At 32.3% G+C, this 19251-nt stretch overlaps 3 protein-coding genes and 1 non-coding gene across 5 annotated transcripts; 3 read left to right on the top strand and 1 right to left on the bottom strand.

Annotated features, from left to right (window-relative positions):
* Window positions 1-230: 230 nt before the first annotated feature.
* Window positions 231-302, top strand: Trnam-cau. The gene has a single exon. It is a non-coding gene; the product is annotated as a tRNA-Met (tRNA).
* A 7399-nt stretch (window positions 303-7701) lies between these two features.
* Window positions 7702-10340, top strand: LOC108559688. The gene is made up of 3 exons (XM_017917035.1): window positions 7702-7917; window positions 8884-9155; window positions 9782-10340. The coding sequence occupies exons 2-3, from the start codon at window positions 8887-8889 to the stop codon at window positions 10194-10196; spliced, it is 684 nt and encodes a 227-aa protein (XP_017772524.1). The 5' UTR covers window positions 7702-7917; window positions 8884-8886; the 3' UTR covers window positions 10197-10340.
* Window positions 8008-13931, bottom strand: LOC108559687 (platelet-derived growth factor subunit B-like). Its single transcript, XM_017917034.1, has 6 exons — window positions 13232-13931; window positions 10747-10846; window positions 8824-8850; window positions 8583-8767; window positions 8414-8524; window positions 8008-8354 (listed from the first exon to the last, which is right to left on the bottom strand). Exons 1-6 carry the CDS (start codon window positions 13484-13486, stop codon window positions 8067-8069), a joined length of 966 nt encoding a protein of 321 aa, XP_017772523.1. The 5' UTR covers window positions 13487-13931; the 3' UTR covers window positions 8008-8066.
* Window positions 13932-15226: 1295 nt separating this feature from the next.
* Window positions 15227-18315, top strand: LOC108559681. Of its 2 annotated transcripts, none has more exons than XM_017917025.1 (9): window positions 15227-15556; window positions 15994-16169; window positions 16230-16402; window positions 16456-16694; window positions 16751-17105; window positions 17167-17409; window positions 17473-17672; window positions 17733-17901; window positions 17957-18315. In XM_017917025.1, the coding sequence occupies exons 1-9, from the start codon at window positions 15412-15414 to the stop codon at window positions 18252-18254; spliced, it is 1998 nt and encodes a 665-aa protein (XP_017772514.1). In that variant the 5' UTR covers window positions 15227-15411; the 3' UTR covers window positions 18255-18315. The 2 variants fall into 2 exon arrangements, with proteins under 2 accessions (XP_017772514.1, XP_017772512.1); XM_017917023.1 differs by having other exon boundaries at window positions 15979-16169.
* The last annotated feature ends 936 nt before the right edge of the window (window positions 18316-19251 follow it).

Here is a 19251-nt window from a genome sequence, read left to right as displayed (position 1 = left end):
AGCGGAAGGGTTCAGTACTTCTGGAGCGGATCTGCGCTTACGTCGACAATATCTGCTGACATAAAACACACGACATCTATATTTAGAAATTACGTATGAGATCGCAACTGAGTGATAACTTTAAAATAAGTGAAAGCAATGCATCTTTGTTAAATCTCTTCACAATCTTCAAATGATTTTAATGATGAAAAAAAAAAACTTAGAAAATTAGCGAAATTTGATTTTCTAAGAGCAGAGTGGCGCAGTGGAAGCGTGCTGGGCCCATAACCCAGAGGTCCGTGGATCGAAACCATGCTCTGCTATGATAACTTTTACATAATCGTAAATCCAGTATCAAAAAATAGTGTAAATACATAATGCTGATATGATTTTCATATGTAAACACATTTGCTTTAATAACTGTCAAATTAATGACAAATTTATTTAAATTTGTTAATGAATTTACTTCCTCTAATTACATGCAGTAGTGTTCTTCAAAACGGCCGTGTTTCTCTCACGGCACACTTGAGACTTAATTAAATTTCCATGGCACACTTAAATCGTGGTGGTGTTTTAATTGTGACAAACTATATGAATCAATACAGTTGACTAAAGTGTACTTTTTGAGCAAACTTATAACAATTCTTTAGTATATAATAATAATTTTGTTGTATCCATGTTCCATTAATTGCAATTGAGAAAATTGTTGCTATAATTTTAGTGTTCTCTCTGTGGATGCACGAGTATTGATTTCAGATGTCTAGTAATTACAGAGCAATCAATTTTGATGCATCGAAACGCTTCTAATTGGTACCCAAACAACGAGTGCTTGATATGCCCGATGTATTATTAGGGATTTACGAGCGTTTTATCCCTTTTAATCACGAATCTGTCTAAAAGGTTTTTCGTTTTGCCTCCACGAATTTATTGCTGCCCCTTCTTGGAGAGCCACAGTCGCGGAAGCGATTAATAAATAGTGGCCACTTAATACGCACTCGGAACGTTCGCGAATGGATAGCAATGAGGATGTAACACACTAAGATGATTGATATTCTCTTACTTAGTTCACTTCTGTTTCAAACTATCAACTTAGTATCATAAGATATTAAACAATATTTTTTTTATAAATCAGACTGAAACCAATAAAGTACAAGAAATTAACATGTATTCTCAAATAATTGAAACATAAATTATATAAGATATGGTGTTTGAGTTATGTTAAATTTGAATAAATGATACTACTTCATGCAGTCTATTTGTTATTTCGTTTAACGAGCTCCGGCTCGTTCCAATTTACCTTACTTGACATGAACATGTTTAGTGGAAATAGTTATTTCACCAATCGTGTTTACAGCATGAATTGGGGCAAAAAGGACGTGCGTGCGAATGCAGTAAACGTTTTCATTTCCAACTTGAGCGAGTAAATGCACTTCACGAAATAAATTGTGTTTTCGTTCATTTACACAAAATAACAACGATCATAATCATATATGTTTATTTTCAATTATGCTCATGAGATAATCCGGATAATCCAAAAAAAAAATATGTAAAATTATGTTTTCGTATAATGTATTAGCAATTATTTCAGAGTAATTTACTAAATAAGTAGTTTATTATACAAGTATTGATTCTCAGCAAGATAACGGCACAAAGTGAAGAAAAGGAGGACACCGATTTGCACGCTACATGAATCATAAACACTGAATAATTATTACTCGTCCATCCATCCATTCCTTCCTTACTTGTTTCTATTTCTATTTCAATAGTTTCATTAAATTATAATTAATTATCATTACAAAATACACATGCAAGTCTGTTTACCTTGCTTTTGCGTTTGAAGTTCTTGTAATAAAGGATCAAATATCAACCATATGTTGAATGCATTTCTGAGACTGTTTTATTCCTGTTTTTATTTATGATTTAATTAATTCCGCGTAAGGCCCATAAAGGTGGAACATATATATATATATTTTATGGGCAGCGTGGGTGCACCATTCTCCTTTCGAAGTAGGTGTGATAAAAAAGAAAATAGACGTACATGGGATAAAAAGGCGTAAAAGGAGCTTGAATTATTATCAACCTCACCTTACCTTACCACCTTACCTTCATCAACTTGCAGTTTTTACAAACATTTATACGCCAAATGTTTCTTTCAAATTATCGTGTTGCACATTTATACATATTTCTAAGCGATTTCTTTTATGAAAAAAAAGCACTAACAATCAACTTTAGTCTCATATTTGAAAAGTGAGAAAAATAAAGCAGTTTATATTCACTGAAAATCTCTGAAAACGAAGATTCATTTAACAAAATCATTTATTATTTTATGTATAAAAGAAATGTTCATACTTACGTTTCTTTTGGAATTTATAAATTATTTTTATTCTTGTTTAATGAATTTGGATATCAATTCAAGTTTTCCTCAAATGTGAAATCCATATATATCACCAATGCCTTAAGTATTTTATTCTTAGAAAATCCAGTTTTCCTCGGCAACTTTTCTAAAAGGTAATATGAGGTTTTAAACTGTAAGTTTTACATAAATTCGCATGTATTAAACATGCATCGATGTATAATTCTCAGAACATCCAGCTTGTACTGGTTTTTCAATAATCCAATCTGTGCCTTAAGTAGATCAGAAGACATCGATTCATCAAGAGCACCAGATGCAATTTATTGAATAGCGTACATTCAAATTAATACAAGCGCTGCTGTTTTTTATTCTTTCTGCAAGCGAGCGAGAGAGAGAGATAGAGTGTTTCTTTTATGCGGTGGAATTTTAATATGCGTGAGTCCATTGAATAATTCGTAATAGTTATTCCAGAAGCAAAACGTTTCCCACATTTTATTGTATATAGGTTCCGCAACATATGGATGGATGGATGGATGGACGTTGGTTGGCATTGTCTCACATACTTCGACACATCCTTTTGTGCCACATAATAAAACGTGTAGTTTCTAACACCACCACCACCGAGAGACCATATGGTAACTAATTAATTAATGCGATCATTTATATCGCTGTAAATCGTAAATCATGGTCAACTGAAAAGGCAAACAAACACACGCACACAACAATCTATATGATATCGTCGTGGATAGAGTAATTATTTTTGATAAATGTACTTTAATGTGCCACCTTTTCCAGAAAAGGGAACCTGTACCGCCGAGAGAAGAAAAGACTACACATATATAAATTTGAGTTAAAGGCCTTTTGAAAACGGAGATTCCTTCTTATTTTCTTTCTTTCTTCCTTTCTTTATTTTTTTTATAAATAGGAAAGTTGGGTGTGAAGTGCGGCTTGTGCTGCTGGACGACGGACAGCGGGGGAAATATTTATCTTCTGCTACCTGTGTTACACCTACAGGTTAATATATAAATTATCTTTGACATATTAGGTACAAAAGCGATCACGCTTTTATAAAACGAAGTCGATTATCGTTATTCTGCCGCAACGATAAAAACTCCGATTCGCACAAGTAGAGCATTTACAAATTGCATCTCGTTTGATGGACAATAATAGCTTCGACATTTACATACAATAAGGAATGCATTCGCAATCATTTATTACATGTAGACAATTTGAATTAATTATTAATTGTACAATAATTATTTAAATAAAACATTTTGCTATATAATAAAACTATAATGTAGTCAACAGTACATAAATTTATTAATTTATTTCTTAAGACAATAAACAAATATTTTCATAAGTTTGATATATTAACAATAAACGTGTTGATGAAGAGAATTCTGTATCCAATTCTGGACGTTACCTTCGAAAACCTTATACAGAATTAATAAGATTAAAACTCTTAATGCGACTAATCTTTTCTTGTCCTAAAATAAACTCATCGGAAAGAGCGCACTTGAAATATGTGTGTGTGTAGTATAATGCAAGGTCGTTTCTTTTTGAGCCTCGGGATTGTGTGATAGATACGAAAGAAGATTTCGACGTGAAAGTATTCGATATGGAAATATCGAGTTTAATATTCTGTAAGATGAAATAATTTTCTATAAAAATGTATATATAATGATGGAAGTAGTTTATTTTTGATATTTCTTTGGGATTTCTGCACAGATTTCATGAAACCATATTGCGGAATTTTCAACGTATTTGATGTCTATACTGAATAATATAGTACTACTTTTCGATTTGCAATGTTAATTAGCAAATGTATTTATAAATTGATCAATAATAATTAGTTTGCAAGTGTATGCATGCAGTATGAATAGGAGACAAGCCCAGTGATTTGTATTGCACATCGGATGATATTTTTACACTTATGTAAAATGCAGAATGTATTATTCATTTTTATCTAATTCCGAGTCCTATTATTATACTTGCATTTTCTTACCACGCCTTATTAAAACAGTACACCAGACACACCCACTTTATGAAAATCGTGTTTTATCGTCGCTCAAGTCTCCTCGCATAATACATGTCACACACACTTGGTGCCTTGCACAATATTTAAAAGCGGACAGATTTGTTTCTGAATTGCGCTATTAGGAGGACGAAAAGAAGGCAGATGAATAGAGGCTTAATTGGAGTTTTATTTCTACATCGTTCGAAAGGAATATGTAAATCAGGTGTGTCGAAAAATTAAAAGAACGACGCAGCAAAGAAAGATGGATCAGTAGGAAGGATGAAGAAGGAGGAGGAGGATGAGAAAAATACGAGGAAAGAAAAGAAAGAGAGAAAATAAAAGATAAAACCATTAACATGTATCTGATACACGGGGCGTTACTTCAGCGTTAAGCTAGAGGCTACTGGGTTTATATGATGTCAGAACAACTATAAAGGATGGTCATTTATGCCCTTGGCTACTTAATATTATCCTCTGGAGAAACAAAAGCAACTGAAAAGCAGCAAGCTACGAACATAAATTATAGGTTTGATTTATACAAAGAATGTATCACGGACTGCTCCTTTCGGATGTCCTGCTCTAAATCATACCTGGTAGTCGGCAATTAATTAATTAATTAATTGGACATGCAGCATCTTGATATGAATTTATTTCTTTCTTTATTTATTCTTCATCTTATTGAACGTGCTGAATATGGAGGAATCAAGGTTTTGAAAAATCATTGTAATTCACTAGGCTAATGCGGCGCATACTGGTTTAAAGCGTGTACGCTCTAAGCAACAAACGTACGTGCGCGCTCTAACTTCCTTTTGTTTATTTATTTGTAGCTTGGTAACGGCTCGATGCAGTGCTTCCCAAACACTTTCCGACTAACCAATAATTTGCATTTGCATCGAAGGAGAAAACGAAATTTAACCAAATTTATAGACTACCAGATTCAGATGCATTTTAAATTGTTTTCATGCGTCTTCCAAAAATCTAGTTTTCTTCTTTTTTTTTTTTGTGTGTGTGTGTGTGGCGTGACTGGTGCAATTACATCGCCGACGTTATGTAACACTGCATTAATACAACTTTAAGTGGTACGCGTCCACCTACAATTAAACCGCTCGATGTTATTATTAAAATTAAGGTTACACTCGTTAAGGAACCGTAAAAAAAACTCACTTAATGTAACAACAAAAACAAGTCACCTTCATTCCTAATTACACTAAACATATAAATATAAAACTTAAATTATGTGACCGTCCGAATTTCACATTCTTCACAAACAGTTTAGCTAACATAGAAAAATATACAATTCAATAAATTAATAAATTTAAAATGTAATTTATTTTTTGTTTTACTATTTCGCACACATCTTTTTAATTGGTTTTTTTATATAATAACAAGATATTTTTAAAATATGGAGAATATTTAAGGTTTAAAAGATAATACAATATACAAGGTGGCGCAAAAGTAATGTCATAATTTGAATTGGTTGCCATTTTTTGCAGATGGCGCCAAATGTCACTGTGCTTTGACATTTATGATGTAGATATATAGTGAATTAGCTGTCAACAAGCCATGGAGCGATACACACCTCAAGAACGTGCATTTATTGTTACTGAAAATGCCGTAAAACGGACGCAACTATGCATCAACTCGGGAGGTGGCCATTTGAGCGATAAAATATTTTCCAATTAATGTCACCAATTTGACACTTTCAAATAAACTTTTGATGAAAACAGAGCTCTTTTGTTTCATTTATACCAAAAATGGCAGCCAATTCAAATTATGACATTATTTTTGCGCCATCTTGTTGTAAACGCTGCTATAGTGAGCAGTTTTTTTTAAATATCTTAGACTTGCCTTTTCTAACAACAGAAACGTATGACTGATAGCTTACTAAATGCATAGTTTTTCTTTTTCAATTTAATCACAACTTAATTTAGTTTATATTTACAATAAACGCAATATCGTAGCGATTATTTATATTTTTAATAGAATTATGCAATAAACGGATACACTTTTAGTATTTAGTAAGCCGTGACCATGATGGATGACCACAATTGAAGGTTGTCTACGAATGAGCAGACAAAATTCCATGCAGCATCACCACAAAAACATATACAAACTTTACCGTTTTCTGCTCAGTGCGTAGAATATAATGAGTATTTATGTAGTCCAAATATAGTTAACCAATATAGTAGATAATTCTTGGACGGGTGATTAAAACTAATATAACTTGTCTTAATAATGCGAGAATGAGATTTTTGGTATTGTTACTCATTTTATTTTATGCTAAAATTGTGTCTGATAATTGTGTAACATATTACTGTTAATTTAAACAAAACGAACATTTAAAGGTTTATTTGGAGATAAGTTTATGTATTTGAGGTTTAAAAGATTAGTTTCTCTTATCCAGAGAAAAACTATACAAAGTATGTGTATATAGTTTTCGAGTAGTGTTAGCTATAAATTTGTTAGTAATTACGTTTTTCTTTGTTATTCTCAACATACTTGTTGTAATAAACAATATAATAAATATTTCAATAAAGTAATCATCATCATCAATGATGAATTAAGCGTTGAAAAGTAAATCAATATTAATCGTATAATTGAAGTTTAGACAGATTGATCGTATTGCCTGCCGCATGTCGACAATTTGAATTCTTAGGTAATTCCACGGCCATCCTTGTAAATATAGCATGTTAGTATAAATAATGCCCCATGGATAGGCGAATGTTTACATTTCGTTTGCATGTTAAAACTAAGATGATTTTTATTTAAATTCAGCCGTCGTCTGAATTCATTTTAAATTGGATGCAGCCGCTGACATTATTTACGTTCGTTGCAGACGCGCTCACTCTTTCCCTCTCCGCAAAATCATAATTTGAGCCATCAGTGTAGTAGTAGTAATCGGAAACAAGTTTGGCGAAAATTAGTCACTAGCGGCGACATCGCTGCCCATGACTAATGGGACATCCCAGGGTGAAACTTATTATGTTCTTACGCTCAACTATATATTCCGTCGTATTCACCTTTCTCCCGCCTACTCACTGCAACTTCTTTCAGAACAATAGCAAGAAGTAAAACGACTCGGACAATATTTAAGCAAAATCTAAATAATTATTAACAATGTTATGAACTAACAAGAGGTAAAGCTTATTTAGGTTTATTGTGGCGGATATTTGTTTAGATTCTCATCGAAATGCAGCGAATAAGGAATCGAATTGAATCACAGGTTGTTGTTGTTGTTGTTGTTGAATAATAACTGTGAATGCGTTGTTGTTAAAGCGAAGACGTTCGACGATTTGAAATTGTGTGATGCGTGGCGCCATCTACCGCCTGACGCGCTGACGAGCAGGTGACGCTCCTCGCGCCATTTTGTTTTCAGCATATTTTTGTTTCTTATTTGATGCTGCGAAATTAAAGGTTAGTTTAAAGGACGATCCGATAGGAAAACAGATTCGCACGTAAATAAGCACAGCAACAACAACAACCATGACATTTCCTTATACTTAGAAGATGAATTCTGCTGAAGAAGGAGAGTACATTATCAAGGGAACATAAAGAACAACAACGAAAGGTATGCATTATAACGTACACTGTATATACACACACACAAACTTTCATATCTGCACAAACTGATTTATTATTATTACTATTCATTTGTTTATTTAAGTATTATATAAATTAGGAAATACAATCGAGCAATACACATTATCAGTTTAGGATCTACTTTGACTTTTCCGTCTCATAAACAACAGATGGAGGAAGTATGCTCTCGTTGTTGCTACCATCTTCTGCAAACCTCCTTCTCACTGGGATCGGCATGCATTTGCACAGATTTGGATCGAACACGAATCCCGATGAACAATTGGAGATTTCCCTGCAGACACACCTGCACGACTCTGAATCCCACAGTTTAGTCTTATTGTGTTGATGGCACTTTTTCTCTTCATCGATATTATTGCAAATGCACCTGCACTCCTCCTGTCGATATTCTTGGAATTTATTACAGTCCTAAATATTAAATTACATTAGTGTCGTTCGAAACGTATCTGATAATAATCGTTACTTACAGTGCTTTGCACTTTGCAATTACATGCACATTTTGTATGCTTCTCCAGATGTACTAATTCCTTACCCACAAACTTCAAGCGATTTCCAGCGCCAAATTGCGTTTTGATTACCTACAACAATGTTTAATAATAATTATAATAATACACCCATTTCCTTATAATAAACTACCTTAAAGCTGACAGTTTCTGTATCTGTTGGTTGACATGAGAGCAGTTTATGCGAACAGCATCCTCCGCATCGTTCTATCCTAGTGCATGTCGGTATATAAACTATCGATGGATCCGTTTTTTCCATCAGTTCCACTGTCTGCAATTCTGGCATACAACTTGCAGCTTTTGGTGTTATTGCAGCACCTACATAAACAAATATTACAATCAACACTAGAATTTTGAAAATACTGAACACTTACTGCGCTCTACGTTTTCTCCGAAACGATCTGTAATAATAGAAGAAAAAAAACTTGTTTTAGATTATGGAAAAATATACGGAGGAGCAAGTGAAGGAGGCTACGTCTTTCGCCGAATTCTACATCGACTTGATCGAGAATCATCGGGATTCATTTTCTTATTATTTGTCGGACAACGCCATACTCGATTGGTTCGGGCAAACAGTTAAAGGCGAGAAGAATATCAAAGTTTTTCTCAAGAACCACGTTAATAAGATCAAACACATCTTTCCTAACATCGAACCATGTTCAAAAATTGGCTACAGAGACACGCATGTCGTTAAATACATTCCACGGTAAGTTTAGTTAGATTATGAAATTAGGAAAGAAAGTATTTGGAATTTCTTGCTAAATATTCTTTACATTCATATTTATTGTATATAAAACTGATAAGAAAATGCAAGCTACTTAAATATTAATAACAAAAGTAAATGCACTGCAAGTACGTCACACATTTCATGGAATTCGTCACGTATATTTGTTTCAATTTAAGTATATTTACCAATGAGATATGTGTATTTTCACGACTAATGTAAATTAAATTTAACAAATTATTTTCAATTTGTAGCAAATAACAAATCTTTTGATGCTATTCCTATTTATTGTTAAAATACTTCTTTTATTGGAATTTCCAATCATTTTTTTTTCATAAATATTCCGAAAAATAATTAGTTAATATTGCGACATAAAATGACTATACTTTACAATTATTTTTATTGAAATGTTATACGTTTGTAATGTAGTTTTTTTTTAATTTTCTAAACTTAATATCCAATGTGTATGCACAACGTGTAAAATTGAGAACCGCAACATACATTTTGTGACACATCTGTGTATATAAATACAACATTGACGTAAATAATGTCTAATGCATTTTCCACCGCAAACATGTAATAATCTTGATTTATTTTTTTTAATTTAGAGAATCAAAGAATACTGTGACTGAAACGATCGACAATGAAGAGAAAACGCCACCCAATAAAGCGTTGTTGAGCCCTGGTGGCTCGCGAAAGAGGGAGAAGGGTCAAGGCGATGGTCTTCACAACTGTTCTGATACTCCGACGAAAAGGACGCGACTCAACGATACCGAGGACGACGATCCATCGGTTCCGGACGTACAGATAACCAACATCACGTCGGACGGTTACATAGAGTTTTACCGTAAGAGTTCGAAAAAATTCCAAAACGAAACGAAGTGGTCGCGCCCTTGCAAGTTCCAAGTAGCTTTCTCGCAAGTGCCAAGTGGTTATCTGATACATCTGATGATATATCAGGGGACAGTGAAATGCAAACGAAACTTGCTCAAACAATTCGATTCCGTCGAAAGTGGCGAATGATTCCTTGTATTACACCCTACGTTGTGCAATTTGTTTCTTGCTATACTAGTATTGTTTAATTACTGAAAAAAAATCAGTTATTACAGTTTTTGTTTAAATTGTATCAGAACGAATCGAAATATTGTACGATATTAATTAATTGATAGATTTATCTTAAATTATTACTATAATACTTCGAATCTCATGTTGTTATTATTATTATTATTATTACTATTACATAAGGAAACGTGTATTTATAACACAATTTATTATTTATTTAAAGACACTTTAGTTATATATATATGTATGTTATATATGAACTGCAGAAGACAATCTAAGCACGGATGAATGATGTACATAGATGTTATATATAATATTATTTTTTTTATATAATAAAAAAGAATTTTTTTTGTTTTTTTTGCGTGTGTGTATGTATATTTAATTTAATGAAAGAAATTTGATTGTGATATGATGAAAATGACGTTTTGCCAAAATACTGAAGATATTTTTGCATTTAAGTATATATTTTTTTTACATATATATAAAGAATAAATTGAATGTTGTTACTTACTTGTGATGTTTGGTTCATCGTCTTGAAATCCATCGACGTGACTTAATAATAGATCATTTACTGATAGACTACTAATACTTTGGAAAAATTTTAGGTGTTCCTGAAAAAAAAAAGTTAATATTTCAATTGATCACAATTGTACAGTTTTCATCTGCTTAAATGTTTTTCAGTGGAATGTTAATGTGCAGAGTAAATAAACGAGTTGTGTATACAATTCATTAGTTTCGAGCGACCAGTTGATGTTTTGCACTTAATTTAACTGTAGTTACATATTACATAGATAGTTTCATTCTATAATTTTCTCAGAGTCTTGATTATGTTACAATGTTTAACACAAAGTAACTAATTCAACAATTAATAAAAAGAACATGAAACATTCATAGTTTTTCAACAAACTAATGTTCGTTAATTTCTTATCATTTGTTTTTATAAAAATTACATGTATAAAAGATAGATGAAGTTTTCAAATTTCAATGAGATTAGTTTAACTAGAAATACTTACATTATAATACTTCTTTCATAAGTAAAAAACATAAACATCATCCAGTTACACATTCAATATTACTAATATAGATTAGTCATCAACAAAATAAAGGAAGTTTGATGCACGATAAGTTAACAAGAAAGTGACTGAGAGTTTGCCAAAGCTTTTTTCGTTGTTCTTTAAATGAGGTTTGCCGTGCTTGTCTTATCAATTTGTGCTAAATGTGTCACTACTGTTTTGTAACACGTTTCTATTGAATAGATAAATCATAACGTAAATCCAATTGAAGTTTTACTACGAGTTCGCTTTAATTATCAGAAAATTAAATTTTCAGAAATACCAAATTTAATTAGAGCAGATAGACACGATTCTTTAGGTATTATTCGTATGAAAACATACTTTTAACTTTCATCATTTTATTAACTTGAAGAGAGAAATTTGTGCGTTTTAAAGGCAATGAACATAAAAACGCATTGACTTAAAGTGAATACAAACAGTGATAAAAAAGTGTCGATTTGCAATGGTTTTAATAACGACATAAAATATCATTAAACATTACTTGTTGTGTAAAGGAAAAACTTAGCTACAGTAACAACATACACAATTAAATGACTGTCTTCAATATTATTACAAAACTAATACATTTGTAGATCATGTTGTTAATTTAGATAATGAACTTACTAAATTTTACTTAATGTTTTCTAAATTTCATTGAACCTGCTTCAATTTAAATAACTTTTATCAAAATATTACTATTTATTCAATATTTCTCTCTCAATTATTCAAGAAATTAATTATCTAGCCTATGTCAATATGTATTGTTTCTATACTATTAATTAGCAACAGTTCTTTCTATACATCATAAAAACAATACAACTCTTATAAAAATAAATTAATAATTCTATATTCAATACTAATTATTTAGTAACGATATTTATAATATACAAGTAAGCAGAAAGTGAAATTGACTTATTTCTAAATTGTTTTTTTTATTAAAAACATAATAGTAGGAATTCTGATTATTTCATTTGTTAATATTCAAATGTTTACATTAAGAATATCTTTAATTACTTGATGTCTCTTCAATTTCCTCAATTTAACCACAATTTATCAACTGCATGTAATTACATTTTAAACAGACTCCTTCGAATATAAACGTTTCTTCATTTTATACGAATTTTATAAAAAAAAATCATTTACTTATTTACTTTTATCACATTCTTATATTATAATTAGAAAAAACTTTCTAAAGCAAAGACAAGTTTTAATTATTCATATTGATTTATTATAAAGATATGCGCGGTTATAAAAATTCCAGATAGTCTACAAATTGGGGATATTTTCTCTGCAGGTAATTTTGCAAGCATAATACAGGTTTTATGGGAAATCCGTGCACAAACATTCGAAAGATATAAATATTTTAAATTAATTTTTCCATAACATTTCACGAATAATAAATAAATTAAAAGCAATCTGTTTTTAGAGAAACAACATGAAATAATACAAAAATAATTAGATAGGAAATGTTTGTTTTCCTTCCTTCTGTCCACATAAATGAATTGATTATTTTTTTCATAATTTACGTAGTTGATAAATGAGAAACATGTGCATGCAACTTTATACGTTGTTTGTTTGTTTACTTTGCTGTAATACTAAATCTATTTTGTTTTTCATTCTAACTTAATTTCAAATATAAGTATTATCCAATTGGTATTATTGCTGACATTGACACAGAAATTGTCGACTTTCTCTGAATTAATGGAAAAAAAAAGATTAATTACGTTTCCACAAAATTATTTATACTTATTCTATTGGAACCTGTAAACTTGTTGAGAGAGAACAAATCTATTTCGAATATATTTGTATACCTGTTAATGCAGTTAGTTTTGTATCTTTCAAGGAAATAATTACAGTAAATCGTTAAGATGCTCTATTTTTTGTTGTTGTTTTTTCTTAATGTATAATTCTTAAATAATGTAAATTATAAGTAAATGCACTTACGGAATCGTCATTATTGCTATCACCTTGCCTTGTTGTGGTTCTGTATAGAGGATTCGCGTCATGATCGTGAGTGTGATCATGATAATGGTGATGATGATGCTGATGATCGTGATCATCGTCCGAGAGGAATACGATCGCATCGTTTTCACTCTGCCTCGCGTTCGATGATACGGAGGAATCCTTCAGCGCGGACCTCGAGTACCTCACATAATTGATTAGAAGGAGCGAAGAAACTATAGACACGTACGACACCATGGCTTATATAAAACTAGTTCCGACTTCGACTCGGAGCGACCTGAGACTGAGACTCTGAATGTCGAATATGCATACGGAATTAGGAGCGCAGAGATTGCACGGGGGAGGAATCGTTGTTAAGTAATAATGACTTTACGCAAAGTTCGCAAGGATCTTCAAATGCTCGTCGCGTGAACAATGTGCATTATTTTATATATATATGTTATTGCTTAAGTGCGGTGTGCGCGCGGCACTCTCGTTTACCTTCTTTTTCTTCGGCTCTTTCCACCAAATACCTGCCGCCTGCCCACTCCACATTCGAAAGCCTTTAATTTTGAACCTTTTTCTAAAGGAAATTGAACATTTCCGATACAAGTTTTTTTTCTTTCTCCTTCTTCCACATAATTGGTTCTTCGTATCGATAGAAATGTATGTAGAAACCCGGACATAACTCGAAATGCAAGAGAAGAAGTCACAGGATGAGTAAACGCTTCGTTGTACTTTGCTTCATTCCGATTTGTAATTTTCACTTATTGCAATGCTATCCTCGTTACGTTCTTTCCTTTCAAGGTTAATTATCAACGTTATTACTTAAACGTGCATTGTTACAATAGATGTTAAACGTATCAAAACCAGTAATCAGATTTATTAACCGACGTTTTCCTGTCTTCGATTTACTTAAAACATCAATTAAAATATATAAAATAGAAGGCGTAGAAACCTATGGTCAATAGACCTTTGCATCAGTTACATTTTTATTATTTGAATAATTGATTGCACTTGTTTATAAAACTGATAATTGAAGAATTATGAATTGAAATATAAAAATTATATAATGCAATTCAGTCTTTTAATCGTTTTACCAGCAGGTTTTCCTCCCTATTGAATAGATTCAGTAAAATTAATAAAAATTCTACTTATTATACAAAGTATGTTAGAAATCACTTATTTATAACAATCTATAACAAGTTGTGAAACACCAAGACCTCATTATAAGTTTCCAAGAACTAAGATTTTTAGTTTTAAAGATAATTTCCATTATATTACATTTAGTTATGCATAGTTTTGAAAAAAAAAACTTAATTGGCGTCACATGGAAAGTCCTCGCGTTATTTTTTTAATCCAGTCGATGTGAATTTTATGTTCGTTTATCGAAATGTTTCTGTTTAGAGAAAACGGTAATTCTTTTTTTTAAATTCGCGGAAGTGTGATTCACGCATCTCGATAAAAATACATACATGTTTACACGTTATAGTGTTTTCAATAGTTTTTTTTTCTCCATAATTATAGTGGATAACAGTCATCGATCGAAATCCGCCCCGTTAATTGCAGCGTTTAATCACTAAGTCAACATAAAAGTATGCACGAGACAGACAATCAAAGAAACGTCGGAATTTTTTAATCTTATCCTCGCAAAATTAACCATTTAACATAAAGATATTTGACAATGACATTAACAAAGTTGATGTTTAAATATGTATTTTTGTTAAGAAATAAATAAATTTGTAATTAATTAAAGTCTTTAATACAAAAAAAAAGTATAAAAACTTGAAATAAAATGAAAAAACTTCAAAAATAAAGTTCATAAACTATAATTCTAAGCTTTTGAATTATGCTTCAAGTATATTATATTTTATAACTTTATGATTGCAAATGCTGGCTTCGGCATTGTTCTAAACATGTAATAAGGTTTGTTGACATAATCTAATTAACTCTGCGATTAATTATTTCTGTTCTGTAGTGGACGCTTGCGCAAAATGTTTTAGTTTGATCAATGCATGTCCGGTATGATAGTTGAACCATGGTAATGCGTGTAACAATAACGCGAGGCATCATCATTGCTGGTCGATGGCATTCGAACGACGAATAAGCGCATCCACCACATACGGCAATCATCATCATCATCACCGTCTTCAGCATTCTTGAGAAGCGGTCGGTCTGGAGGCATGCAATGGGTGGGATTGCAAATGCTCGTGCAATTCATACTAGCAACATCAATTACCGTCAATGTTTGTATTGTGCGTGGTGTTGAACTGGATGATCGCAGCGGCGTGCCCTCCGCAAAGTTAGCCACAACTACGCAGAGAGCAGGTAATGTATTCTCGCTGTCTCTCTATCTCTGCTTTATTCTAAATTACATTTGAACTTAATTAAGATATAATTATATCATCTCAATGACTTGATCAAAATACATTGATCAAACATTTTCGTACCTGGCACAATCCTTCGCAATCTTGGAAATAATTCGCGTTCACCCAAATAAAGTAATCCTCGTTTATTATGTAACTGCATTCTATTGGTTTTGTTATGGACACACGGTTTGCCCTCTATTATTTTGCACCTGAAGGCTCTATGATTCATCAATCTAATTTCCAATTCAAGTTTACAATTATATAACATTTACATAACAAAAAAAGTCTATTTTGCATTCCCAATAATAAAAAAAACAAACCTATTATTTTAACAAAATTGCTTAAGTTTCAAATATAATTAACATTGAATAAATATTTCAGATATTATACTTTTAGAAAATGCAGTGTACAATCAGAAAAGCTACAAGTTGGAAGACTTCTTTTGGACCGGCTCTGGGGACGGTTCGAGCGAAGATGATCTTCAATGGAATTCGATGGAATCATCGACAGTGTTTTCAACCCGAACCGTGTTTTCCACAGTTTACATGACACCAAACACATTCGTGAATCAGGTATCAAAAACACGATTCATTGAAATTCAAAATTATTCAATTTGTTTTTTTTATTGCTAGACAGAGGATCCTTGTGCCAAAGACTGTGACCCACCCAATGATACAGATCAATCGCTAAACTTTGCGGACAGACAGTTCTGGTTGTTAACAGTACTGAAAACAGCGGGAAAAGATCCAGATCTTGATGATTTGGAGCGGAGCTTAACAAATCTGTACAAAAAGGCGTTTCTAAGGTTTCTTATTAATGAATTTTTTTTGTTGTTGTTATAAATTGTTGTTATTTTAGACAACAAGCCAAACATCTCGGGATTGAATCGAAAACGAAACGCGAAACTAAATTGGAAAAACCGATTAACGTGTTCGTTCACAAAGTGGACAAGAACAATGATAAAATTGAGGTGATCTATCACGTTTCGGTTTCTGGACAACCGGTGGATGCGACTACAGCCTCCGACGATATGAGATTGGTGACGGATGAAGAAGTTAAACAGGAATTGGGTTTCCCGTTCCTCGTGAAAGCCGAACGTAACTCATTCTGACGCCAAACCTAAACCGAATTTATAAAAGTTTGTGACTTCTAGCGTACATTAAACCGTCGTCCCCTCAGGAATTGGCGAAGGAGCGTCCGATTTGGATTTACGTTGGAATATCGGTGATCGTCGTGCTGCTGCTTCTTCTCGGTGTTATTATTTTAGCTACGATGGTAACGAAACACAGGTCGCCTTTGAGAGAGCAGAACGTGGCTCAGGCGTTCGCAGCTAGCGAGTTCGGTGGCGGCAACGAGACCGAGGACAGCTGTAGAAAATATAAGAGCGGAAGACGGAACCAGAATCCGTCTCCGACGTACATCAACTTCCGATCGCAACCTTCGAACGATACCTTGCACAGCGACAATAATTCCAACAGAACTGGTAGCGTTACATCATCAGCATCCAGGTAACAACAACAATGCCAATTGAAATTGACGTTGATGCTTCAAATAATAAACGTTTTGTAGCGGAAGCAGCACAATCGATATCTCACCTCTGATGAAAATTGAGAAACAACGAAATGCCACAAAGAAACACGTAAGACCGAAGGCAGCTATAAATAAGACTGTGCCAATGTTACCTAAACAGTCTTTGGATACCGACAGCAATGGCTCGCAATCCCAAGATACAATATACATTAATAACTATGATCCTGGTGTAGTTAGTCCAAAATCTTATTTATCTATGCCTTCCATCAAATCGTTTCCTAGGTCCGTTCTCATTTCGGAATTAAGTTTTTTTTTTCTACTTCTTATAACACTTTTGTATTTTAGAGGTAATAATCCAGAACCTTTGAGCAAGGTATTAGAACCAGTCAGCGTTTTACATTTAGATATGACTGATGATCTTCCATTTGAACCGGACGAAAGCAATTACGGTATGTTTGCAAGACACACGAGCGTTGGGACCAGCGAAGATCCGGGAGTTATTGGGCCCGTTGTTTGGAATATGCATTGCGATCGGTTAAAGGCTGGTGAGATATTCAATTTCTCAATTGTATTTGTACTACAACTCATAGCGATTACGTTTCCAGGTATAGATAATAATGACGAATCCGGTGACGTGCCAAGTAACGTTACGAAGATGCGGAAGCGTTTCCATGATCTCCTAGATGACACTTTCAGCTTATTTGGAACGCGCCGCGATGGCACTAACCATTTATCCAAATCAAATGAAATTGAATCACAACAAGAGTTTACTAAGTAACCAGTCACGAATTGGAGTCATACTGTTGTGTTATTTTAACTATTTTTTTAGACACATCGATGTACCTCCGATGAAAGTGCGTCCGAAGACTTCGGACGTCAAGCGTCCTCCTGCAAATTACGGAGGACAATTGAAAGGAGCTTGGACCAGTTCGGCTCCTTCGCCTCTGGTGAGGCCGATAAGTGCTCCATACATGAGGCCAAACACGGCGCCGAACGTCGATTTAGAGCATATCTTGGCGAAGGGTAGTTTGAGTCACAACGACCCCGCCATTCCGTTGATAGCCGCTATTAAGAAAGAGATAGGAAGATCTGCCTTACCTGGAAGTACATCTAATTTAAATGAATAGGTTTTTATATTACGTTTGTTTTTCATGATCTTTATATTGGCTTGAATAGTGTGTATTAATTAGTTGAATAAATAAGCAAATTTCATTATAATTATTTTGATTCATATGATTAACTCAGAGCTACTCAAAATTACTTACCTTTATTTATTTAACAAGAGTAATAACTTATGAAATAGTGAAATGAAAACAAGAAATTAATCATTATAAATGTTTTAAATATATTTTGTGTCTAATAATTATGTACAATATAATACAAGTAAAAAATCACTAGTAACCATAATATTTATAGAAAATAATTAATATTATATTTATCAATATATATATATATATATATATATATAGCAGCTAATATAGCTCAATATAAGAGAAAAATATATATATTGTTTTAAAGACCTCAGAAGAATTAGTATATATATATATATGGGAAGGTCAGTTCATATATAAATAATTTATATTATAAAACCACATCTCAGAAACTAGTAATATTTTAAAATATATGGTAACAAAGTAAAAAAAGATTGTACTAAGGTAGTAGTGTAATTTGTTAAAAATAAAAGATAAAAAGGAAGAACGAATATTTAACAAATAATGAAAAATAATTTAAAATATATGTATATATGTATGTATATATATATATATGTATGTACTAGTAAAGAATAACAATAAAAGTACATTTACATAAAGAGGAATAAGAGTTGAATCAGTGTATAACTGAGTATTTAGAAATCGCGATTCAACTGAATTCAGATCTTTAAGGCACATAATCACAATTTATCATATAATATATATAAATATAAATGTATATATATATATATATATTTTACAAATTATAAAGAAATACACATTCATGCTGATATATAATTTACATTCATACATTTAAATATCTACAAATATACAGGATGTTTCAAAGCTGAACCACCGAGATTTGGGAATTTAATCAGGAATTAATGAATTCTCTTAAAGAAAAGCATATAATATTTATATAGATTTACTCTTT

The sequence above is a fragment of the Nicrophorus vespilloides genome, unplaced genomic scaffold (assembly GCF_001412225.1).
Source record: "Nicrophorus vespilloides isolate i.1.1-1 unplaced genomic scaffold, Nicve_v1.0, whole genome shotgun sequence".
In the NCBI taxonomy this organism is placed as follows: domain Eukaryota; kingdom Metazoa; phylum Arthropoda; class Insecta; order Coleoptera; family Silphidae; genus Nicrophorus; species Nicrophorus vespilloides.
This window is presented reverse-complemented; position numbering and strand designations above follow the sequence as displayed.

What these genes read in the sequence shown, in the direction of transcription:
- LOC108559688 (XM_017917035.1), top strand. Translation starts at nt 8,887, where the DNA reads ATGGAAAAATATACGGAGGAGCAAGTGAAGGAGGCTACGTCTTTCGCC. An exon ending in GTCGTTAAATACATTCCACG is followed by an intron (nt 9,156 to 9,781) that starts GTAAGTTTAGTT and finishes TTTTTAATTTAG; the next exon opens with AGAATCAAAGAATACTGTGA.
- LOC108559687 (XM_017917034.1), bottom strand. Translation starts at nt 13,486, where the DNA reads ATGGTGTCGTACGTGTCTATAGTTTCTTCGCTCCTTCTAATCAATTAT. An exon ending in CGATGAACCAAACATCACAA is followed by an intron (nt 8,851 to 10,746) that starts GTAAGTAACAAC and finishes CTATTATTACAG; the next exon opens with ATCGTTTCGGAGAAAACGTA. An exon ending in CGGAGAAAACGTAGAGCGCA is followed by an intron (nt 8,768 to 8,823) that starts GTAAGTGTTCAG and finishes TTGTTTATGTAG; the next exon opens with GTGCTGCAATAACACCAAAA.
- LOC108559681 (XM_017917023.1), top strand. Translation starts at nt 15,412, where the DNA reads ATGCAATGGGTGGGATTGCAAATGCTCGTGCAATTCATACTAGCAACA. An exon ending in TACAAAAAGGCGTTTCTAAG is followed by an intron (nt 16,403 to 16,455) that starts GTTTCTTATTAA and finishes TTGTTATTTTAG; the next exon opens with ACAACAAGCCAAACATCTCG. An exon ending in GTTCCTCGTGAAAGCCGAAC is followed by an intron (nt 16,695 to 16,750) that starts GTAACTCATTCT and finishes TGTGACTTCTAG; the next exon opens with CGTACATTAAACCGTCGTCC.